General features: G+C 39.0%; 1 protein-coding gene across 1 annotated transcript in view; it reads right to left on the reverse strand.

Moving 5' to 3' along the window:
• Positions 1-12,799: 12,799 nt before the first annotated feature.
• The window catches only part of LOC137294062 (polypeptide N-acetylgalactosaminyltransferase-like), a 45,940-nt gene continuing 35,290 nt past the window's right edge, over positions 12,800-23,449 (reverse strand). Inside the window, exons 4-14 of the mRNA XM_067824992.1 lie at positions 22,260-22,327; positions 21,777-21,842; positions 21,274-21,395; positions 20,544-20,719; positions 19,972-20,075; positions 19,440-19,566; positions 19,086-19,178; positions 18,573-18,656; positions 17,044-17,170; positions 13,982-14,101; positions 12,800-13,258 (exon numbers count right to left, since the gene is read on the reverse strand). Of these exons, the coding sequence (XP_067681093.1) occupies positions 13,100-13,258; positions 13,982-14,101; positions 17,044-17,170; positions 18,573-18,656; positions 19,086-19,178; positions 19,440-19,566; positions 19,972-20,075; positions 20,544-20,719; positions 21,274-21,395; positions 21,777-21,842; positions 22,260-22,327 (1,246 nt within the window). The 3' untranslated portion in view covers positions 12,800-13,099. The remainder of the gene's footprint in view (positions 13,259-13,981; positions 14,102-17,043; positions 17,171-18,572; positions 18,657-19,085; positions 19,179-19,439; positions 19,567-19,971; positions 20,076-20,543; positions 20,720-21,273; positions 21,396-21,776; positions 21,843-22,259; positions 22,328-23,449) is intronic.

Raw genomic sequence — 23,449 nt, forward strand, 5'->3', positions numbered from 1 at the left:
TTATTTGACCTTGTGGAAAACCTTCACCTAGTTTGATTACAGGGGAACCTGGTAAAGTCTACCCTACTTACAGTTCTACAAGGTGTTTATTGCAGCCAGGCCCACATAAAGGATCAATTAATCCATGAACATACGAAAACTTTTACGTATGCTTATCATTCACATAAAAACAAAACTGTAGAAAAACAAATCGTAACACAGACAACACATGACAGATTGCCTAGAAGATGAATACAAGATTATTACTGTGTACGTATGATTTTATGCGGCCTTTAGCAATAGTCCAGCAATATCAGCCGCGACGAGCGAGCGCCATAGCCACTAGCAGGGGCGTATCTGCCTGAAAAGCCCCGGGCTTATACATGAATTTTGCTAAAAAGTGTTTACAAGCCCTCAATGCTATCTAAATATAAAGTTTTGCAACCTATCATGCTTACACGAGAGAGAGATTATTTAACGTAATGGTAATATCAGCAAGCTCTGCAGGCTGTTTTTAACAGCAACGCTTTCACTGCAAGTCGAGGTGTCGTTCGTTATAAAATTTCTTCTGTCTCCTGCAAAAGTAATGACTGCAGTAATATCTGTAACAGGGCGTGGAGTCATCCCACAGATGATATCCTTCCGTTGTCAGCTTGCTGATGGGGGTTAACCTTTTTGGACCAAAAGGTCCGAGGTTCGAATCCCAGCACAGGATTCAAACATTACAACGATAGTTCAATATAGGTACCTCCGTCATTAGGGAAGGGAACCTCTCTTTAGCGTTTTGTGTATTGCCACCTGGGGTTTACAGATGGTGCTGAAAACACCCAGTGCTGACTGTGACACTGTGCTGTATCGTTTAACACATTTAACAGTGAGAACATGTAACTCTACGCACATGCATGTATACCCATTGCACATATAGCCGTTGTGAAATTTTGAACACAAATAACACAAACCACCTGACTCTGACCACCATAACGAGAACAAACACATCGTTTCTCCACATTATCCAGTCCTGCAGAAAAGTTGCTGTTCTCACCTGATCGTGACAACTGATTTCCCCAGACACGACCAGATACATCCCACCAAAGCCTGATATTGAACGGTATAGCATAACAAATACCATATTTTGTCCTGAGGTGTCATATGCTGATCGTGTGATACAGGTACTCAACATACACTGTACACGGTCATTTATCCATCAGCATCACGTGGGCGCACCTGTTTCTGGCACTGCTCTTGGTCACCTTCGTTGGAGCATGGAAAGGGTAAATGCATTGATTTCATCTTTCATCCAATGAACCATGAAACGATTCTGGGAAACAACTTCTGCAATGTTTGTACCGTCGTTATACAGGTTCGATGCCCTGTTTCTAAATGCATGTCCAAAACTTCATTTAGTTTCCTAGCTTAAATTCACACATCACACACTTTATCACACAAACTGGCCCATGATCTAGAGCAGAGGCGCCCACCACGGGTCCGATAAATCGATAAATTAAGTCCCGGTTTACTATCCAACCCCCTTACTATAGGTTATAGGTTATATAGTAAGGGGGTTGCATAGTAAACCGGGACTTAGTTTGGCGATTTTTCGGACCCGCTTTGGGCGCTTGTGATCTATAGAGTATCTGATACTGGCCCATTAAATCCATCCTGTGCACTATGTAACGTGTGTTACGTGATAATGATATGTTCTCCATATCCACAGGAACGTGTGTTCCCGTACAGTTGTGAAGTACACGAGGGTGCGTCGATGTGCATATAGGACCTGGCTGTGGTATATGGCATTTTCTTCATCAGTCTATAGAAATTATTTTTCCTGAGAAATTCTTTGTTTCCTAATACTGATGTTAAACTAGGTGTTGCGTTATGTTGCTAGGTACTCAAGGTACTCAAGGTACTTGCCCCTTGATTAGAGGAAAACTGAAAAGCGTTGAGAATTTAGGATTGAGATGGTTAATAAAGGAGGTGCTCAAGTAATGAAACGCTGTAGTTAAGACAAGAATTACAAAGTCTTAACATTGCGAAACCAGGGCGAATTCCCTCACCATTGATGAAAGATGCACAAAAAGAAAAACATTTGGCCATGAGCTCACGAAAATCAACACTGGAATAATGTTCTTTTCTGATGAAAGGTCTTGTCGGGCTTTTGCCGAACTGTCTGAAACGTTTTACAAGAGATAGCGAGAAACCTAGCTAGCAATGTCCAAAACAGCCCGACATTTCATATGTGCGGTGTGATATCATCACGTGGAGTGACGCCGTTGTGTATTTTCACTGGAATATTTGACGAAGGAAAGAAAAGTTGACATCTTAATTGGTCACCTCCTTCCATCTCCTTGTCTTCTGAAAACGCCGCATTGTTGATGGCAATTCACGAACAGACAATAATGCGAATTTATTCAACTCCAGATAAAAGTTGTTTAACAAACTATCATAGTTTCAAATCGGTATTATTGGTTTGTAAAGGGGTATGCACATTAATTGAAACACATTAATTGACAAGTTGATACTAATCACTTACCGCACGTGCGTTTCTTTCACTGTTCCAACCACTGTTCTCAGTTGTGATACAAATCAATAATAGCGATTTGAAACTATGACCGTTTGTTAAACCACTTTTACGCAAAGTTAAATAAAATACTGACTGTTCAATTGGCAAGGTAAATTTGTGAGGATTCGCAATCTTAATTAACTTTATGAATTCACGTTTTCTTTTAAAAGTGATACTTATCGGTATGTTTTCACCGCAAACAGACTATAACTGAGATTTTAATTCGTGTAATTTACTATCAATGTTTTCAGGAAGGATATATTTCAAAGGCCACTGACCAACACAAAAATACCAGAAATAGTCATCAAACGTGATGTATTCTTGATGTATTCTTTGGATGGATTCCTGACAGACGCACTGGGTATTAACTAGCATGTGCCTAACACAACTGTTTATTAGTATTGAGGCATATACCGGTGTTTGACCTCGCAATAGAATCCTAACGAGTCATTTCAAGGTAAAACATTATTCATTGTTTCACAGTAATGTCATTGTTTGAAATTAGCTCTAAATACGATTGATCGGAAGACTTGTTTTCACAGGTCAAGGTGTCGTTATTACACACACGTCTGGGCCCCTCACTACACTGTAAGCTACTTCTGGTGTCGTGGGTGGAGACATTCCGGAGATTACAACTGTAATAAGAAGGTAGGCGATGGAACACGGTATATGCAGCAGTGTTTGATACACACAATCAGGGCAGGGAAATCCCTCAATATAGTCACTGACGTGTGTTTTCTTTGTTACCGCTACGTTCAGCAACATTGTGGCTTCAGTCCGTAACTGATCAAGTCTCAACAGACACTCATAGACGCCCAACTCTTATAAGTATGCTACCTGTCTGTATGTGGTATACGTCATACTTTATAAATATGTGTGTCTTGGGCGTGACTGCAGACAATCCAGTGACAGTCCAGCATCGCTTCACGCAAACTGGATGCGATGACATGCATCAACAAAGTCAGCTAGCCAGACCGCTCGATCCCGTTACGATAGGCAGGGGTGGCTGAACACCAATCCACATTCGAATATTTAAGGGGCAGTCAAGGAATACTTATGAATTACTTATGAAATGAATTTCACACTGTAGGGGTACTGGTGTATGGTGCAACGTAAAATCGTCTAAATGCCGGGGCTTGTTGTCCATGTGATCAGCAAGCTGACATATCAATTACATGTACTGGAAATATCTTAAACTCCAAAGTATGATTGTAGTCAATTTTGCACGCTTTCATTTCGATGTTTTTGTTAGTTATCGTCAGTCTCCTGGAATGCGCGTATCCTGTAAGGCTGGTGGTATGCCATGTATTGTAAGTAGTGCTGCACCTCATCTTCACAGGTTCCTGCCAGCTCTACTTAACTCCCCAAGTCTGTGAACCACAGGAGACGGATCAGTTCCAGCACGGTCTCTGCCTCTTTGGTATTGATACTTGTAAAAAAAACATTCATGGAATTTATCAGCATATTTGAGAATCATTCCTGATATGTGCAGAACTGTCTCTCAGTGATAGCAAACATTCATGAAATCCAGTGCAGATATTATACTGGCTTTCATATGCAATAACCCTTGAACGCAATTTAGTAATGCGAGGCGAAGACATCAACTGGACAGTGTGAGTGCTATGTGTCGGCAAAGTCAGCAAGACTGACCACACGATCACCTTAGTCGCCGTGGTTCGATCATCGGCCGCGTCAAACGGAAGGGGTTAAAAGATACTACTTGTTGTCCGACATTAAGGGAGTAAAACAGGTACTGGTCGGCTCAGAGTCAAGCGTTTAGTGGTTATAATCAGGGACTGGGTACCCGGTAGGATGCACACGAATATAATGTTTTTTAATGTTGTTTAATACAGATTGAAACAGATGCAATAAAGAAACAGATTGGTTATTCTCGCAAAGATTTCAAGGCCCTTGCGCACTGTACATGGAGCCAAAGTACAGTCTGTTAACAGGCTTTCTTCCAGTAGGAAGACTTGACAGAACATGAAGATAACTCAATAGTCGCTGCCTACATGACAAACCACACAGTCAGGCTTGTCGGTCTGTATGCGTCTCAGGGTGTGTCTAGGTCTCGTCCATACAATTTCATAATGATCATTATTATATCACACAACGATGTTTTGAGTGTTTCATTAAAACCAACTGACTTGGTGGAGCGAGTGTGAACCTTTGGGCTTGTCATATTTTGATGATGATTTTGTTAAACGCCTTTTAAAAAGCAACACCGGTTTTGTTTGGCCAGCGTACATTTACATGACGGTGTCATGTAACTTGAACATCTGCTTCCGATGCAAGTCTCACGCTGATGGGAGGCTTGGTGGGGAGACTGTATCATCCCACACCTCATACAGGAACTAGCAGCTCGATATCCCTGTTTCTCATCACGTGTAACACCGTGTCGCATTAGAAATGCATCTGTGCCTGATTGTCCAGCGTATTGCATATAAATTCTATGTTTAATAACAGTAGAGGATGATGAATTGTGTGGATAGATACCAAGTATTGCAATGAAGATCAGTATCCTTTGAATGAATGAGTTCAGTTTTACACCGCAATCTGCATTGTTCCAGCTATACGGCGGAGTTCTTTCAATAATCGAGTAGAAACCAGACAACACAGTGATCAACAGCATGAGCATCAATCTATGCAAGATGTGTCAAACAAGTTTGCGAGACTGCCCATTCGATCTGCTAGTCGCCGCTTACAAGAATGGGTTGCCTTGTGAGTGAGTGAGTGAGTTTAGTTTTACGCCGAACTCAGCAATATTCCAGCTATATGGCGACGGTCTGTAAATAATCGAGCCTGGACCCAGACAATCCAGTGATCAACAACATGAGCATCGATCTGCGCAACTGGGAACCGATGACGTGTCAACCAAGTCAGCGAGCCTGACCACCCGATCCCGTTAGTCGCCTCTTACGACAAGCACAGTCGCCTTTTTGGGGTTTCCTTGTAAGAAATTTAACACCAAAACATACATTTAGAGAGGCAGTAGGCCCATGTATACTCATGAAGAGTGTAATCCCTGATTTTTGTACTTTCGAAGAGGACTGTTAAACGCGATGGACCAACGTTTCTGTAATTCTTCTTGATTTCATTTGTGTTACCGCTGTGATTGACATGGATTCGTTTTTTGTGTGTGACCAGACAAGGCAGTTCCGACACTCATTCTAATATGACTAGGGAATGATGTTTTGCTGTTATCAGTCAGCCTTGGTCTGTACGTTATCATATTTGGACTCTGATGGTTCAAAGATTGAGCAATGATCGAAGATGTGATAGGTTGTTTTGTTCAGTCCATATACTGACCCTCCAAACGTCACTTTGTACATCATAACCATTCACTCTTACGGGATGTCTCATCAAGGAACCCAACCACTGACCTGGATTGACTCAAACACATCTTGGAGTTTGTCTTTGTGCTTTTCCTTAACTCTTCCAGCAGAAATGAGTAAAACTCCACGATTCAGTATCTGGAAAACTCTCTAGTCTGTCTAGTCTGACTCGTCACAAGCTGGTGGGAGCAGTAATTGTCAATAACGCTGATGTTTAGAGTGTGATTAAATTAAAGGACACCAAGTTCTATGGCTAGGTATGTTGATATTCGGGACAGTTTTCAAGCAAGTGATTACTTGTTAGTTCCGTGAAAGTACCTACAGAGAAACATCGCACTCCTTACAATACACAAGTTGACTATCCGTAGAACTTGGTTTTCTTTCGCCTATACAATTTCTGAAATGAACCTTCACGACCAGATCACGTTGCTGGAACCTGTTCCAACCCGAAATCCCCACAGGGCATCCAGACAGTTCCCTTTAAGAACCAGCTCACACAAGAGGCATTTATTATCATAAATTTTATTTCTGGTAAAATCATTTGTTGACTCTGTCTACCATAGGTAGACAGCCACAGCAATGTACAGGACACAGCTAATTAATACAAATTGATGAAAGCCATGGGCAATTGCAAAATACTGATTGCAGGTATTCCATCAATCAACATTCATGGCTCGTCACTGCTATTAAACAACCATCAACAGTGACATACAATCACCCAATCTAAAACCCTTTAACTAATACTTCAATTAGTTCAGATTAACATAGAGTAAAGCTCTGTGAAGACATTATCACATATTGCAGACCGTTATCCTCAGGATCAATGGTGACCCTAAAGAACGGGAACATATACAATGTTCTTCATTATGTCAAACGCCATTTCATAAATGTACAAATAGTACAATCAATAGTACAAAGATCACTGCAGGTATGTTCTGAATAATATTGTTCAACATTCAATAATGAATTTTATCCAAGACAATGTTTTATTTTCCAACAAGCCTTTCAAAACGTAGGTACATTCAGATTATTGTCTTGAGGGGATAGTCAACTTGTAGAACAAATATACATATAAAGTTTCAATAGGAAAATGACCTCAAGCTCCAAATATAAATGAACTACAGGTAACGGTCAATATTCTTTCAATTTGAAATAAGACATCCATTAAACTTGAGAACACATTACCAATTTGAAGTTTTGAAAAGATAAAAATGAAGTTCTATATAAAATGAACTACAGGTAACCGTTAATATTCTTTCAATTTGAAATAAGACATCCATTAAACTTGAGAACACATTACCAATTTGAAGTTTTGAAAAGATAAAAAAGAAGTTCTATGAATACATGTACAGAGATTAAGCCAGCGCTTGAACGAAGCATCAGAATGGCCACCACACTGAACTAGAGGTAAAGGAAGAGGATCTTATGCATTCCATTTGTACTGTGACAGACCGAGCCATCTGGGAAATCATGGCTTCATGGTCTTCTGTACATACCTGAGGATTCCTGCATTTAGACCACATATAGGAACAGACTGCAATAAAACCTTAACACCTGCCATACCAGTCAGCATTCACACACCCACAGCCACAGGACACTCTAGCTACTGCCTCTACAGGGGACAGCTGACATTGAGACTAGATTAGTATTGCATAATCTTTCATATTTGTACTGAAATCACATAAAATTACAAACACCACTGATTTCATGAAACACACGGAATATTATTGAATACAAACAATTCTGGAAACTCTCAGTATTTCAGAATTGAAACTGTAAATAGAATAAATGTACAATCTGCCTCGACTGATATCAGAAACAGCCTCGGGACAGAGATTATTACATTCCAACTAATCCATATGAACAAACAAGTATACTACAAGCACTAGAACAAGTCAAAATATCTTCATACTTATCAAACTTATCCTAAAAATAAAGCCCAGAAATTGTACATGGATAGTTGCATGATGAGCAATGTGGACTAAAACAGGTGATGAGGTGATGGTGTGACGATGTCTTCCTTGGTGACTGGGCTGTTGCAGCCTGAGCAGAAGGACCTCCACATGGTGCAACAAAATGCTGTACAGTGATCAACAATCCTGTCCAAGGTGACTGACCTTGTTATGGTACCATTGGAAACTGATCATGGGTATAACAACAGATTACATGTGTATATGTAATATGTAGTATGGATTATGTAACATGTTTTGGCTTAGAATGGAAGAAACAGCTGTCCATGGCAACCATGGAAGAAAGACATCTACAAGTAAATAGTCAACCAGTACTATGAGTTATTGATTGATTAACTACCTTGAGAAACCTGGAAAAGCATCATCACCTTGAAATTGTCCTGCACTGCATTCAGGACTAACAGAGGTACAGTAGTGGTTGATTTTGTGAATATTTATCCTTCTTTCGCTGTATGTCATAAACCCAGTCTGACCTTACAGACACTTTGTCCTCTGAGGTAGCTTCTATACAAATTCTCCATCAATTATGACAATGCCCTGCAGTCCCCAACTAAACACACAAAGTGTATTGCACAGATTGAACATAGGAGACACACACAGTCAATAAAAGGCCACAATTAATGATTAATGATGAGCGTTAGTTTCGTTTCACATAAAAAAACGTCCAAAAGACGTTTTCTTGATATGCGGGGTACAAGTAAAGGGAGTTCGACTATACTGGTACTGTTTACAGAAGATAAGTTATTAAAAGAAAAGTATAATTCTAAAAATTGTAATTTTAAGTTTAATAGAAAGAAAATGAAATAAATATTGAGTAGGTAAGTCTCTCCTATTAGGCTTAGATTTCATTAAAACTGATATTGCTTAAATATATACACTTACAAATATTAGCGGAATGTCTTGAGCCTGAATGCATACACCATTTCCTGCACCATTCCCAAACTGTCTAGTTGAGTATCCAAATATTGAACAATGACTGGCATATCGTGGTACTGGCACTCTGTGTGTGTGCATGCTTGTGCATGTCTGCGTACGTGCATGCATCAGAGGAAGGTACCACTATACTGGTACAGAACTGTCAGTTTCTGAAATCAGCATCCTACATCCAATCCACATGAGACTGGAGTTTGTATATGATGCTTAGTCAGCATGTTTAGAGTTGAAAAGAATCAAAAAGCTTCATTGATGTGTAACATCATAACATAATCATTGACTTCTTCACACAAATCTAACTGTTCTGTGTTTTTTATCCTGATACAGGTCATTAACAGGTCATCAGTTTTTCCTTAGGCATGTACAGACAGCATTGCTTTGAGGCATTTCAATTAAACAGAAATAATAGCAGCTAAATAAAGAGTGCATCATTTTGGCTTTTCTAACTTATCTTTTAGTCAAGGCCACGCACACCATACTTAAAGTTGATTAATGTGGCTTTTTCTAAATTGCTATTTCAAGTTTACAGAACTATCTACAGTTATTAAAACCCTCCATACAAACAACATCCTGATTGCCACTACATTAAAAGTATGTTCAGCATGTACAACACAAATCTATAACTGTACACCTCTCACACCAACATTATCAGCATGTCATGAAAGTCAGACTGTTTGGCACAAAGTGTAGTTCACTGTTTATAAAATCTAGTATGAAAAACATGCTTTCAAATAAATATATCACAATAGACAGCAGTGTAGAGCAGCATGCACACATCGGAGGAGGAAGACTGTCAGGTGTCCTCGTAATGATCGGTCTCAGTCCACCAAAGTGACCAAACTCAGACAAGTGTCCAAGTCAGGCAACTGAACCTACAACTAACTGGTCAAGGAGGAAATATTTTCATAGTTTTGCGACATTATAACAGTTTGTATTTGCACAGTAAAACTGCATGTGCAACCATTGTCTGTCATCTAAATTACGGTTGTAAGGTGAAAAGGGTATCAGTGTCACTTTGAGAGTGTTTCTGTTACACCCAGACATATGAGTATAAAGTAGGACCTATCTGAAGTAACAAGGACCAGTTACTACTGTAATGAACTCTGAAGAACAGGGAAATTGTTTTGATTTGAAACCATGGAATGGGTCAGTCAGGGACCTCGTTGTTGGTTGCAACAGTCCATTCGTTACACTTCAACATGTCAGCAAGTGGTTGGAGTATGCTGAAAAAGATGCCTGATTTCTTTCACATATAAGGGACATAAGACCACATAGTGACTCATGGTGATCTTGATGTTATGCCCACATCACGTTTCCATTGCATTTTCCAATGCTACATATGATAATGTTTCACATCATTTTGAAGAGACATACGAACCATGGACAGAAAGATGTAATCAATCTCAGATACATGCTGAGTGTGCTTTCCCTATACTGTCTTAATATTCAGATCCCAGTCAGAGCGCTTCTAATTATCTACTGTCTTTTAAAACAAAAACTAGTCAGAACCAGGAAACCTTATGGACAGACAATACATAAGTGAAGGGTTAATAATCTGTATCACTTTCACGTTTGTACACTTTGCAGTTGGTTGCAGACCAAGAGGCACAATCATAAAACAGACATGAGTGCAATATACAATGCTACAGATGAGACATACCCCAAGTTTCTACATTATGCTTATACACATGCCAACTTCAATGACTGGGATGGTTGGGTTGACATGGATTTGAAAGAAATAACTTCACCATGACAACAATGGTGCCACACGCTGCAAAGAAGGTTCTACTGCTTTGCTGTAAAACACTTTTAAAAGGATTATTTGAGGAATAAAAAACTTCAAGACCAATAAGCACTCCCATCCCCCAAACGTATGGATTCAGTGAGTGAGTTTAGTTTTACACCACACTGAGCAATATTCCAGCTACATGGCGGCGGTCTGTAAATAATTGAATCTGGACCAGACAATCCAGTGATCAATAGCATGAGCACCAATCCTTACGCATTTAGAAAATAGGATACACACACTATAGGGAATATAAATGAAGTCCTTCAATGTCAGTAGTGAACACTTCAACTTAAAGATTACAACCCACCATGTCACAGAGTTGGAGTAACTTTCATCCCTACCACTGGTACAATATACATCCTTGTCATGGACTGTACATAACTTTCACAGATTATTCAACACCTACTTCATTAGACGAAGGCAATCATAGGGAAGCCTATTTCTATCCTACTGTATACATCACCATTATACTGATGTTCATTTCTCATGTAATGAATAATGTAATCAATATTCAATTCAGCCCACTGTTAATAAAAAATTTGCTTAATAGGGAAATCCTCATCAAGCCTTGGTAATAACATACTGATGTTTGTTTATCTAATCATGATAGCTGTGATGAACATTCAGTTCATTCCCCTTTTAACTAAAATTTAACCTAATTAGCAAAAACATGATTATACATGTATTTCGATGATAATGACATTACAACTATCTCAACACAATCTATCATATGTTTTGTAACACAATCATTAACTTAAATTTAAAACATCATGTAAATCAACAATAAATCACAATTGAATATACAAGTATATAAAATATATCTCAGTCTCATCTCTGTAGTGGACACAGTGTAATTATGGTCAAGTCCAGGGGTGTTTGGCTTTATGATTAATACTTTAGGCATTTGGTATGGCCAGCAGTCACTGGTAAAGTGCAGCTACCCTGCTACCAGAGTCTCCCACTACTAACTCTACAACACTTTGTGTATATTCTATAGACTACTCTGAACAGGTTCAAGAACATCCAATTTGCTTCAAGTGCCATGAAAGATAAGTGTAGTCATAACAAATAAATAGTTTCTTTCACTTCTTTTGAGTAGCATATTCCAAACTAAACTATTGTCATAACTTATAAGGCTGATATTAAGACATACATCAACAAAACACTTCCTTCTGTAGCAGAAGGTTTTCCTAAACTCAACACTGTATCTGTAAGTCAGCTGGTCTATAAATGTTGGAACTAAAACAAAATGAACAACTGTCAAGTAAAACTGATTTGGGAAGAAATGTTAAAGTTTTCTTTCAGAATAAACAGATGCAAGTGTAGGCTGAAATAGTGATCATAATATATCCTGGAAACAACACACAAGTATTTATTGCCTCAGGACTTTGCTGATCATTCAGGCCTACTTTCTGTCACAATCAGACATGGAAAAAAAGACACAATAGAACAAACATCCTATGTCTATGTCTTGCTGACATGACTATAAACACGGTTATAAAAGACAAGACTAAATACAAAAAAAAATAATAATATTAAAATCTAATTAAAAATTGACATAAATATTTAACACATTCCATCAAAAAGGTCATGATGTCATGGTAGCATTAAGTTAAGACATAACCTGATTACATATATACATGTATATGTATATTTCTGATGTAACCATGGGAACTGGATCATATACATTATTTTGATTTCTAAATGTTTGGTATCACATGTTGAGCAGTTACATCACATAAACAACACAGTCGTCAGCTACATTGTGCTTGACATCTTGCCATTAAAAGTACCATGCTTAACATCTTGCCATTAAAAGTACCATGCTTAATCAACATTACAGTATTCAACCAAATAAGTGACCCCACCCCTACGAGGTCCTCATTTATCACAGTGGACAAATAGACTGTGATACATCCTCACTCACTGTGGTGATGATAGGAATGATTCTAACCAATATAATTCCTTGTCACAATTCTTTCTCCAGCAAGCCAATATTTTCTCAATCAAGCCACAGATGTCTCCATCAAGTCAGTGATTACTGGTACATTATTCAGGCAATATAACCAAGCCATCACGTCAGATTAAGAATGAATGTGTGGTACATCTTTCACATGAGCTGTCATTGAGTTTATTCTTGTATAACTATCTTATTAAGTCAAATACAGTATGTAGATTTCTATCTTAAATATACTTTCACACACAAAGATTTACAGTAAAAAATCCTATGAAATAAAATGGAGCATTTTTATTTTCAAAACTGGTAAGACTGGTACCATGTAAATCAAATGAAAGATTTCTCAAAAAGATGAAGTGTAAAGAAAGTAACAGATCTCATCCTGAACATTTCAGCATAAAATTGTGGATTTCATTTTAGAGACAATAGTACAAGGTTGGTCTTCAACACAAATTAAAAGTAAGTAAAACCTTCATTACAAATAGTCAACATCACCAAAATCAAAGCAAATCCAGAATTGCATAGACAGTTGGGACAAAACGTACTAAATATTGCATGTGCTGAATTCCCCCAGAACTACCTCATCTGGTTTAAGGTAAAAGTCCATTTTTGAGAGGTTGAGTCCGGATTACAGATGTTGGCAGTGAGTCCTTTTGTCTGTACAACTTGACTGTCCAGACACAGATTATGGCTCCTGTGCTTCAGCATTGTCTCCCCTTCAGTGCGATCCCATACCTGAAAAACACATATACACATTATTTTGTGCAGCAACTTTCGTTGTAGTGGGAAACACTCAGGCTAATAACCCACACAGTAATTACCCAAATAGTAACATTCAAGAAAATAACTCAGAGTAACTATCCAAACAGTAACATTCATGAAAATAACAAAGACAGTAACATTCAAGCTAATAACAAGACAGTAACATTCAAGCTAATAATCCATACAGTAACATTGGCTAATCAGTTCAATAATCTGGATGTCACAGTCTGTCCCAGAGTGTATGGCTACCAAACTACAACAGAGAGGTAAATTACAAATGAAAAAAGGAGACAACCCAAAGCCTTAGGGGAGGTTGGGACACACTAAGCAAAGTTGCCATGGGTTGTAGTCGTAACAAAAACATGCATAACTAGTTTAATAAGTATAATGGGATGTAAGCATACTAGACTCAAGGTTGGTGGGGTAGTTGAAGTGTTCGCTAATTACACTAAAGACAAAGGTTCGATTCCCTTAACATGAACAATGTATGAAGCTAATTTCTGATGTCCCCTTCACATTGCTGGGATCTTGCTAAATGTGGCATAAGACTTAACTCACCTGCTCACATGACTGAGGGTGCAGTTCATATGCAAATGTGTGGGATAAATTGTCTATCTGCCACTGACATGCACCAGCAAGTAAGTCTGAATGAACCTTGTTATTGTATGAAAACATCCAAAAGGTTTCGAGATTTACCTGAAGAATGTTGTCAGACTGGCACTGGAAGAGCTTGACAACACTCTCAGGGGCATCGCCTGTCAGGGTGATACACAGGTCCAGGTGCTTGATGCTGCCATCCTTTGTCAGTGAGAATTCCTGGAACAACATGGTGACTTCATGAACGTACACTTGATGAACAACCCACATTATTTACAAAAATATATGATTTAAGCAAACACAAACATTGATATTTGTTTGTGAGGGAATTTATACAGTGAATACGTTCCACAGCATGTTTGTCTGAAATATGCCATACATCTTCCATACATGACCTCTGGTCAGACTCATGCTAGTTATGTTTCTTGTACAGTATTGTAGCGCTGTGGTACCTAGATCAGGGAAACCGACATGCAGTCATTGTGGCTAGCTAGTTTCTGAATATGTGAGGTTGATGAATCTCATACAGTAGGATACACCAATTTTGCTGCTATGTGTGAGTATACTAACTATTCACTGGTATGTGTGAGTATACACACTATTTGCTGGTTTGTATGAGTATACACACTATTTGCTGGTTTGCATGAGTATACACACTATTTGCTGGTTTGTATGAGTATACACACTATTTGCTGGTATGTGTGAGTAGACACACTATTTGCTGGTTTGTATGAGTATACACACTATTTGCTGGTATGTGTGAGTAGACACACTATTTGCTGGTATGTGTGAGTATACACACTATTTGCTGGTATGTGTGAGTAGACACACTATTTGCTGGTATGTGTGAGTACACTAACTATTTGCTGGTATGTGTGAGCATACACACTATTTGCTGGTATGTGTGAGTAGACACACTATTTGCTGGTTTGTATGAGTATACACACTATTCACTGGTATGTGTGAGTATACACACTATTTGCTGGTTTGTATGAGTATACACACTATTTGCTGGTTTGCGTGAGTATACACACTATTTGCAGGTATGTGAGAGTATACACACTATTTGCTGCTGCCTTCAACGTCATTACAGCCACATCAAATCCTGGCACAGAAGCCAGTTGCTGATGGGTCGGAGCAGCAAACATCAGCTCCATATATTACAGCCACCCAGCACTCATCTACACATACAACTAGATCCCTCGACACATAGTCAACATCATCCTCCATCCTAGTTCCTTTATGTGTAAGTGCAGACATACAGCCATGTCTTCCAGAATGAGGAAATACACTGCTCATGAAGATCTGTGTTTGAATCTTCAGCCATTCTTGTTTGTTTTAAGAGATGACTAATGGAACACACTAGTCAGACTCACTGTCTTGGTTGATCTATTGTATCCTAATTAATGTGCTGATCGATACTTTTAGAGTTAATCACTGGATTGTCTGACCCAGACTTTACTATTTACAGATAGCTAAAATACTACTGATTGTGGTGTTAAACAACAAAGAAGTGAAGCCATATGCATATTTTGGTGATTACTGAGAGCCATGTGATATCAGTCCTATGCTCAGGGATGCGAACAGGAAAATCGGTTTTCACTAGAAACTTATCATTGTGTCATTGAATGGGGGTCCAGACGATTAACAAAATTGATGAGTTTGAAAATAAATACCCAGGAATCTGCAGATCAGTGGAAGATTGTCATCCCTTTATGCTCCACTTGCCACCTTGCAGTTATGTCGCAGTAGGAGCAAATATCAAATGTGCTTGCATCAGGGTGAAGGTATCATAGGCAGTCAGCAGAACACGACTATCACTGAGTTTCTAGATGGTGAATGTATAGGTGAGTGCTGGTGTGTCACCATCACACATGTCCATTCTATATGACTGCAACCAGTAAACTGACTGTGTGACAAGACAAGCACACCAGTGGCTGACACATTGCATGGACTGAAAGATTCATGTCTGTTTGTTGGCCAACACAGCAGTCAGCAGAATTCCAGTACTATTATGGCTGCTTCTGATTATTCAAGTCTAGATCAAACAATCCAGTGACTGATATTGTAAGTGCAGATTCAATCATTTGGTATATAATGAAACAATATGGCATGCCCATCTCATCCATTTGGTCGTGTCTTACGACCAGCAAAAGGTATTGACGAGGTATTGAGGATGTATCCAGCATGGTTATCTCATGAGGGCAACCAGTGACATGAATGTATGAGAACTGTTTTTAGACTGAACATTACAGGAGGGATTCAGAGACAGAAGAAGTATGAATGAGTGGCAGGTTATGACAACACTGATGTAGATAAAAGTGGTGATGTATGGATGATGAGAGCAATGACAGCATGACAAAGGCACTGGTTCACACAGAGCTACTCTATGAGCAACACTATCTGCAAGCAGCGACACATATTGCATATACTTCATCACATCACCCTGGCATAATGTCGTACACTGCATGCCACCACTTTAGCATCTGCAGATTGGACTACAATATACATGGCATTGACATACTTCAAAATTCTAATATTCCCTAATATCTGTAATGTGAATCATTTCTGGAATTGGATCATGGTATTGCTAGAATGAAATGAAAATCCATAAATGCTAAAATCTATTCTGATATGATGGTTATTCATTTCTAACGTATTCAAAACCACATTCTGTCTTTGTTCATTCCAGCAACAAAGCATCAGTTTCACTGAGACTGTCAAAGATACAGGAACTTCACATGTAATCAAAGCTATCTGCAAGCTAGAACCGTTTAACTCCGACAGTTACTCTGACAGCAAGCTAGAACCACTCAACTCCCATAGTTACCCTTAGTCCTATACCTAGAGATTAACAAAACATCTAAAGCTGAAATAACTCTCTGTAAATTGAAACTAAGTCAAAATGGCAGCTAGTTTTGCATATTTTACCCCAAAACAAGTTTTCTTCAACTATAAAACATATTTTCTGTTTGACAATTTTACAGATATATCCTAATTCTAAAATCTACTCTACCAGGCTATAATCCTTTCACTATCTTCATCAACATCATCAGCTGAAACACCATATCAATACAGCTAAGCAGAGTATATGTAGCCAATCAGCTTGCATGGAGAGCCACCTAAGCCAGCCAATCACGACAGTCTGCAAGAGATTCTACCTGGTTGCCGCCAGCATTGTGACAGGGGTATATGCCGAGTGTCCCATCAGCAAAGTGTCCCATGGTATCTATGCACTGGCCGGACTGTTGTATACTGCCGAAAGCTACATCCTGGGTGTCTGGCACTCTGTGAAAGGAGGCATGCGATGCTGTCAAACCTCACAATACCACGCAGGATATCATCCAGTTTGGACACACATGGCCTTCTCCCTACCATATACTGCATTCCATTCCGGGAAGAATTTCACTTGTACAGTGTAATGGTATTTGGGATTTCATCTGAATGACTCAGATCCCACAGTTTACTGCCTAAAGTAACCATGTTCATAGCTGAACTTATTGTCCTCTTATATAATTCTTTAAAGTCCATAACCCACACTATCCAAAAAAGGTCATCTTTGTGGACAAAATGTACATGTCGGTCATAACATAGAAGTTCCAATCTTAACAGAAAAAGTCATGTACTGATTATGATGAAAACCTATGAAATCACACAGATACATATTCCCAATGCAATATATTCCCAATGCAATATATTCCCAATGCAATATTTTTGATGACACTAAAATAGAATCCAATCCCAGGAAGAGCAGCAGAAGAGGATTACCAGTGCCCAAAGTATGTTACTTGATTGTAAAAACTCCATTATGAATAGTTCATAAAGCACATGTGCACCCAAACTAAAAAAACAAACGAAGGTGTGTCTAATATAAGCTGACGTATTGAACTCATGCAGGAGACATCTTACCGTAAAACAAAAGGTGCTGTTTACATTGACTTGCATTGTAACCGGGGAATACAACCATGAAGACAGGGTTCCCACAACCAGGACAGTTTTGATGTCAGTAGTGATGAAGAAGTAGAGGTAAACTCCCCAACCTCCAACACCCAACCTGATCCACTTGTATATATCACAGTCAATAGAAACTATGTAGGGCTTTAAAAATTGCACCCCTGTCATCCTTACATTTGTCTCCATTCACTGTAAAACATGAAAATACCACATTTGTTCTGTCAAGGGGAGATACCTGTAGGTTTTATTCCACCATATCAAGGGAAAATTAGCTCTTGTATTTTCTATATTCTACTAGGGACATAGGTATATTTCTACCTGAAAGTGGCACAATTTTATAATGGTTATCTTAGTAGTAGGGAAGGATATGTAATGTACTTAGTTTTAAATGGCATTTTATTATTACTTCAGTTACACCACAGCCTGTCACCTGAAGTGGATGGAAGCCGAGAGTAAGGCTGGAATAGACAAGAGCTGCCAGTTAAAGCCAGTGATGGAAGGATCAGTACTCAGTATAGTTTTGTTACAAGCCGTGAGTTAACGATGGGAAGGCTCTGCCTCCTTGTTTGTGGGGACCCAATGTTACCATGGTTACCAAAGACAACAACTGCAACTGATGCTGAAACATCATGTGTGCCATACAACAAATTCCAAAGATACACAACCAGCACAACAACCATGATGTATACTCAAAAGATCGGTCATGATGTGAGGGGATGTATGGTAGAGTACTTACTTCAGTTCTGGGTAGACATTCTCCAGGAACCATTTGAATGGCTTACATTGCAACTGTTCCTTCAGGGCCAAACGTTTTGAAATACTGAAACAACAAAATCATAGATAAAAAGACACTTTCGGTCTCTAAAATTCTTTTTAGCTGAAAGAACGTAAATTTAAGTGAGAACCTGAACTTCTTATCCAGAGTGATTTTCAAAATCCCAAACTGGCCTGAATGTAGATTGCCTTGGGTGCCCTACACTGATGTGATCAATTACTTCACAAATGAATAACTCTGACACACGAGCTGGTTAGCTGTATTGAGAGACCTGTTATTACTGTTTACAAACAAAAACCTTTGAAAAATGATGTTTGATGAACAAGAGAGTTTATCCTCATACTTGTTTTTACAAAAAGTAAATCAACACTCGTTTCAAACTTAACAGCAAGACTTAGAGCTTTAAATGTTTATCGACTGATGGCGATCTGCCTCAAACATCAATTTGGACCAAGAATTTGAACAATCACTTACTCTCCAAACGGAATATTTTTTGCTGAGGGCACTGCTGCATAGTAGAACTGTTTATAGTCATCCATCCACACTTCAGCAGCTCTTCGTGTGTTCCTAGGAACAGAGTCATGTACAAATCCATGGAACAATCACAATTTCAAGATTTTAAAGTCATGTCTCATTTGTATTTTTCCATATGGTTAAACAATAGCCAAGAAGACAGATTAAATGTGGCTGGCCTAGTTCTGCACCAAGCAGGATATTCCTGTTATTTATTACTGTAAGTAAACACGCCTGAAAAAGCTATCTTTGTTAATTAAAAACAGCATAGCATAATTAGTGTAGCATGAGTTCAGGTGAGCTCAGCACACCCACCTAGCAAACACATTGCCGCTCCCCCCTGGGAAGGTGTAAGGATGTTGTTTCCTGAAAACATGGCCAACGCGACTACACGGAATGATTTCTAGAGCACCATGGCACTGCCACACTCGGAATGAGATTTCTGAAATGGAAATGCACTGTCATGGCATACAACTACAATTTGGCTTTGTGATGCATTTACAAAAATCCTTGTCAAAAACATCTAGTGTAAATCATGTGCACTTTTTTAATGTTTCAGAAGCTGTCAAGTTACCAAATGATCCTAAATGAGAGATTAAACTAACAAGGGAGAGAACTTGGATTATCTCCCTTTGGACCACAAACATGGCGAGATGTCACGCATTCTACAGCATGTTTCAACATTTATCGTTTTTCAATATTTTTAGCTAATAGCATGTTTTGCTCTTGCTGCTAACAACTGCAAATCAATAAATTAATGCATTCAGGACACAATTCCCATGACTCAAGAACTCATTCTCCAACTGTCACATTCTAAATCCAACAAGACAGGTTTCTAGGGACGTACCAAGGTTCTCCCCTCCCCATACATCCATGTCCAAGTCATATTTTCCCAGTTCCTCAAACCATGACTTGTCAATGGCAAACAGTCCCCCAGCAATCAGAGGTGTCCTGCAATAAAACATACAAAATATGACATAGATTACCCTGATTTCAGAATTATCAAAATGTCAAGGACAGGAAATACTACCATATTCTGAAAACAGTAAAGTCTGGACCAGGAAAAAGGAGCGCCTTTTACATGAGTGTGATCCAGTTTGGTATAATGGTTTCCAGTACCTATGCTTGTGTTTCTTCAAGGTTAACATCTCATTCATGCCATACCTACAACACTGAGCTCTCAACATGAATATTTCAGAAAGCATAGAAATGACTGAACAAAACTCACTCTGCAAAGAACTCAGGGATGGCACTTTTCCGTGGATCAATGGATTTCAATTGATTTTATTTCAAACTGATAAATTTTGTGAATCGTCTGAACCCCCATTCAATGACACAAGATTAAATTTTCAGCTGCAAACTGATATTCCTGTTGCATCCCTGAAGAACTACCTACAGTAAGTCTACTGCTCCTGTTACCTGATAGCAGAGATTGGATCTTCTGTTCTCTTATTGCGTTCCTCTGCAGTCATATAATCCCACTTGAACACCAGGTTCCAGTCAAAGCCACCCTTTAGATCTGCCGAGGCTCCGATGTAGTCGAAGTTGTCCATACTGATGACATCAATGATGGGACTCACAACCCGTGTACGGTCCTGATGAGAGAGTTCCGTTGTTACACACTCACATTAAATATCAATACCCACAAAGTATGTGTTTCTAAACTATTTGGAATTAAATGGCAAACATAAATTTCCTCAAGTCTGGTCTGCACATCAGGGACATATCCACAATTCCTGTCATGATGCAGGCTAGGATACATGCAAAATATAACCATCTTAGAGATCTAAATGTTACCACGATTACAAACTAGCATGCTGGTAACACATTGTTTACTTCCATATAATGTACTGTCAGTAAACAGAATTAATTTTACCACTTGGAACTCCTAAACCACAAACTCAGACTTTTGGGTTATGTTTTTCCATGACTGACATGTGACAGAGCAGGGATACAAACACAAAGTGGGGCATACCTGAACTGTAATATACCTGACTGGGCTGTTATCTCTTTAAGGGATACACACAAAAGTGAGGCATACCTGAACTGTAATATACCTGACTGGGCTGTTATCTTGTTAAGGGATTCACACATTGAGTGAGGCATACCTGTATTGTATTATACCTGAAATGTAGACAGGTGACCTTACCTCTGCCACACGGAGCAGGAGGGGTTCCAGCCAGTAGGTGTTACACTCGCAATGACTGTCCAAGAATGTCAGGATGGTACCTTTGGCTGCATCAGCTCCCCGCACTCTCGACCGAATCAAACCTGAAACACCAATAGGAAGTGCATAGCACAGGGAATCTGCTAACACCAATACATGAAGACTGAGTGTCATGACCTCAAGTTAAGGGTGGGTGAGTTGTCATGACCTCAAGTTAAGAAACTGGTGCCATGAATATTTCAGGGAGCAAAAAAAGATTTGAGAACATTGTCCAACAAATGTTCACTTTGGAAGGCCAGACTAACATATGTTTATCATTTACATACAATTCAATCTTAAGAAGTGCACAAGTAACAAAAGGCAGAAAGATAATGATAATACAGATTTACCCAATTTGGCTCAGCTTTAACAAATCAAGGTATGAGAAAAATGTTACTATCATAAATATATTGGAGCAGCATGGTCTGTACTGGCTTGGATCGTACCCTCTCGTTTCTTGTTATGAATGACTTTGACCTTCTGTATGACAGCCAGCTCATCACCATCTGAAGCTGTAGAAGAAATGGGGAATAATTACACAATGCACCTGCACTCATCACGAATATCTACCCTATCCTATCCTTGTGACCATCCAATTAACACATTAATCTCTCTTGGAAACAAACATAAACAGGCTGGTGTTGGCAGCCATTTTCACAATTCAGAGCAATCCGAGATAGCCTCCTGACAGGCAATGAGAAACACATGACATCAGATTAACACAAATGCAAATATGCTTCATCCTAGCTTCCATATTTATGTGCCTCTTGCATAACCTTTCCTCGATCTCATCAAAATCAGAAACATTAATTGTTCTAGTTTAGCAGATTTACCGAACATCACTTTGTAGCGTAAAATAAAAATTCATGCACAAATGACATTTTCTTCACTCCAATGATCTTATTACTGATCTTCACAAACATACTTACGATCATCGCTGAAGTCATCCACTAGAATGATTTCTTCTATCAGGTGTGCAGGGCTCTTTCGGAAAACACTGAAAACATGAATATGCTTCGATTACCTTACTGCTGACACAGTTTACTGTATTGTCTTGGCTACTGCTGACACAGTTTACTGTATTGTCTTGGCTACTGCTGACACAGTTTACTGTAATGCCTTGGCTACTGCTGACACAGTTTACTGTATTGCCTTGGCTACTGCTGACAGTTTACTGTATTGCCTTGGCTACTGCTGATCAAGTTTCCAGCAAGCATGGCAATACACAATTTTGACAGGTGATATGAAAGAAACCTTTTGCGTTCATAATTTAAGCAGACATATTGGGTATTGAACACCTTGTATTGCAAAACAGTTTCTATGTTCAAATAGATTCACTTCCTTTTACAAGCACAGAAAACTTAAAGGTCACATGCAACATAAAACACAACTTTGCCGATTCTGATACTTTTCGGCATGCACTTACTGAAACAAATCATCAAAAATGCCAATACAACCTGTGAAGTTGAAAAAAAAATGAGATGAAAAAAAAGCCAATGAAATCAGAGTTCAAAGGATTCACTGATATTCCCCCCCAGTGCTGGGGTAAAACACATGTGCAGTGAGGAGGTTTGCGGAGCTTGGAACAGAATGCCTGCCCTGCATATGAGACCATGAGCAGTAGTTGTGTACATAAACAAGTAAATAATCTACTTGTTACATAAAAAATGTGTTGATTGTGATAGGCAGACTCTGTCACAGAGAAAACTCAGTGCCTGGTTCAATGACACCTATACGTCTGCCTGTCTGTCTGCTAATCACAACATGCAATGCACAACTTCAACTATTGACCATTTGCAATTTCAACTTAACACCTATCAGGCATATAAGCCATAAACAAAGAGACAGCTTAGAGTATTGGCAAATGAACCAGTGGCCAATGACAAGGCACCGTTACACATGAGTGCACACCCACCGGCCCTGACTGGGTTCGGTATCACAGCTGCTTCGCTTTGAGGGAGGTAAACCCAAGATCAAAATACTGCCCTTTTGATTTGTGAATATACGCTTTTAATTTTGTTTAATTGTTCTTTCACAATCACCAATGCATTATATCACGAACAAGTGACAACTGCTTTAATTATGTTTGATCTTTGGGTTGCATGTGAACTTTAAGCAA

This window comes from Haliotis asinina, chromosome 8 (genome assembly GCF_037392515.1).
Source record: "Haliotis asinina isolate JCU_RB_2024 chromosome 8, JCU_Hal_asi_v2, whole genome shotgun sequence".
NCBI classification, from domain to species: Eukaryota; Metazoa; Mollusca; class Gastropoda; order Lepetellida; family Haliotidae; genus Haliotis; species Haliotis asinina.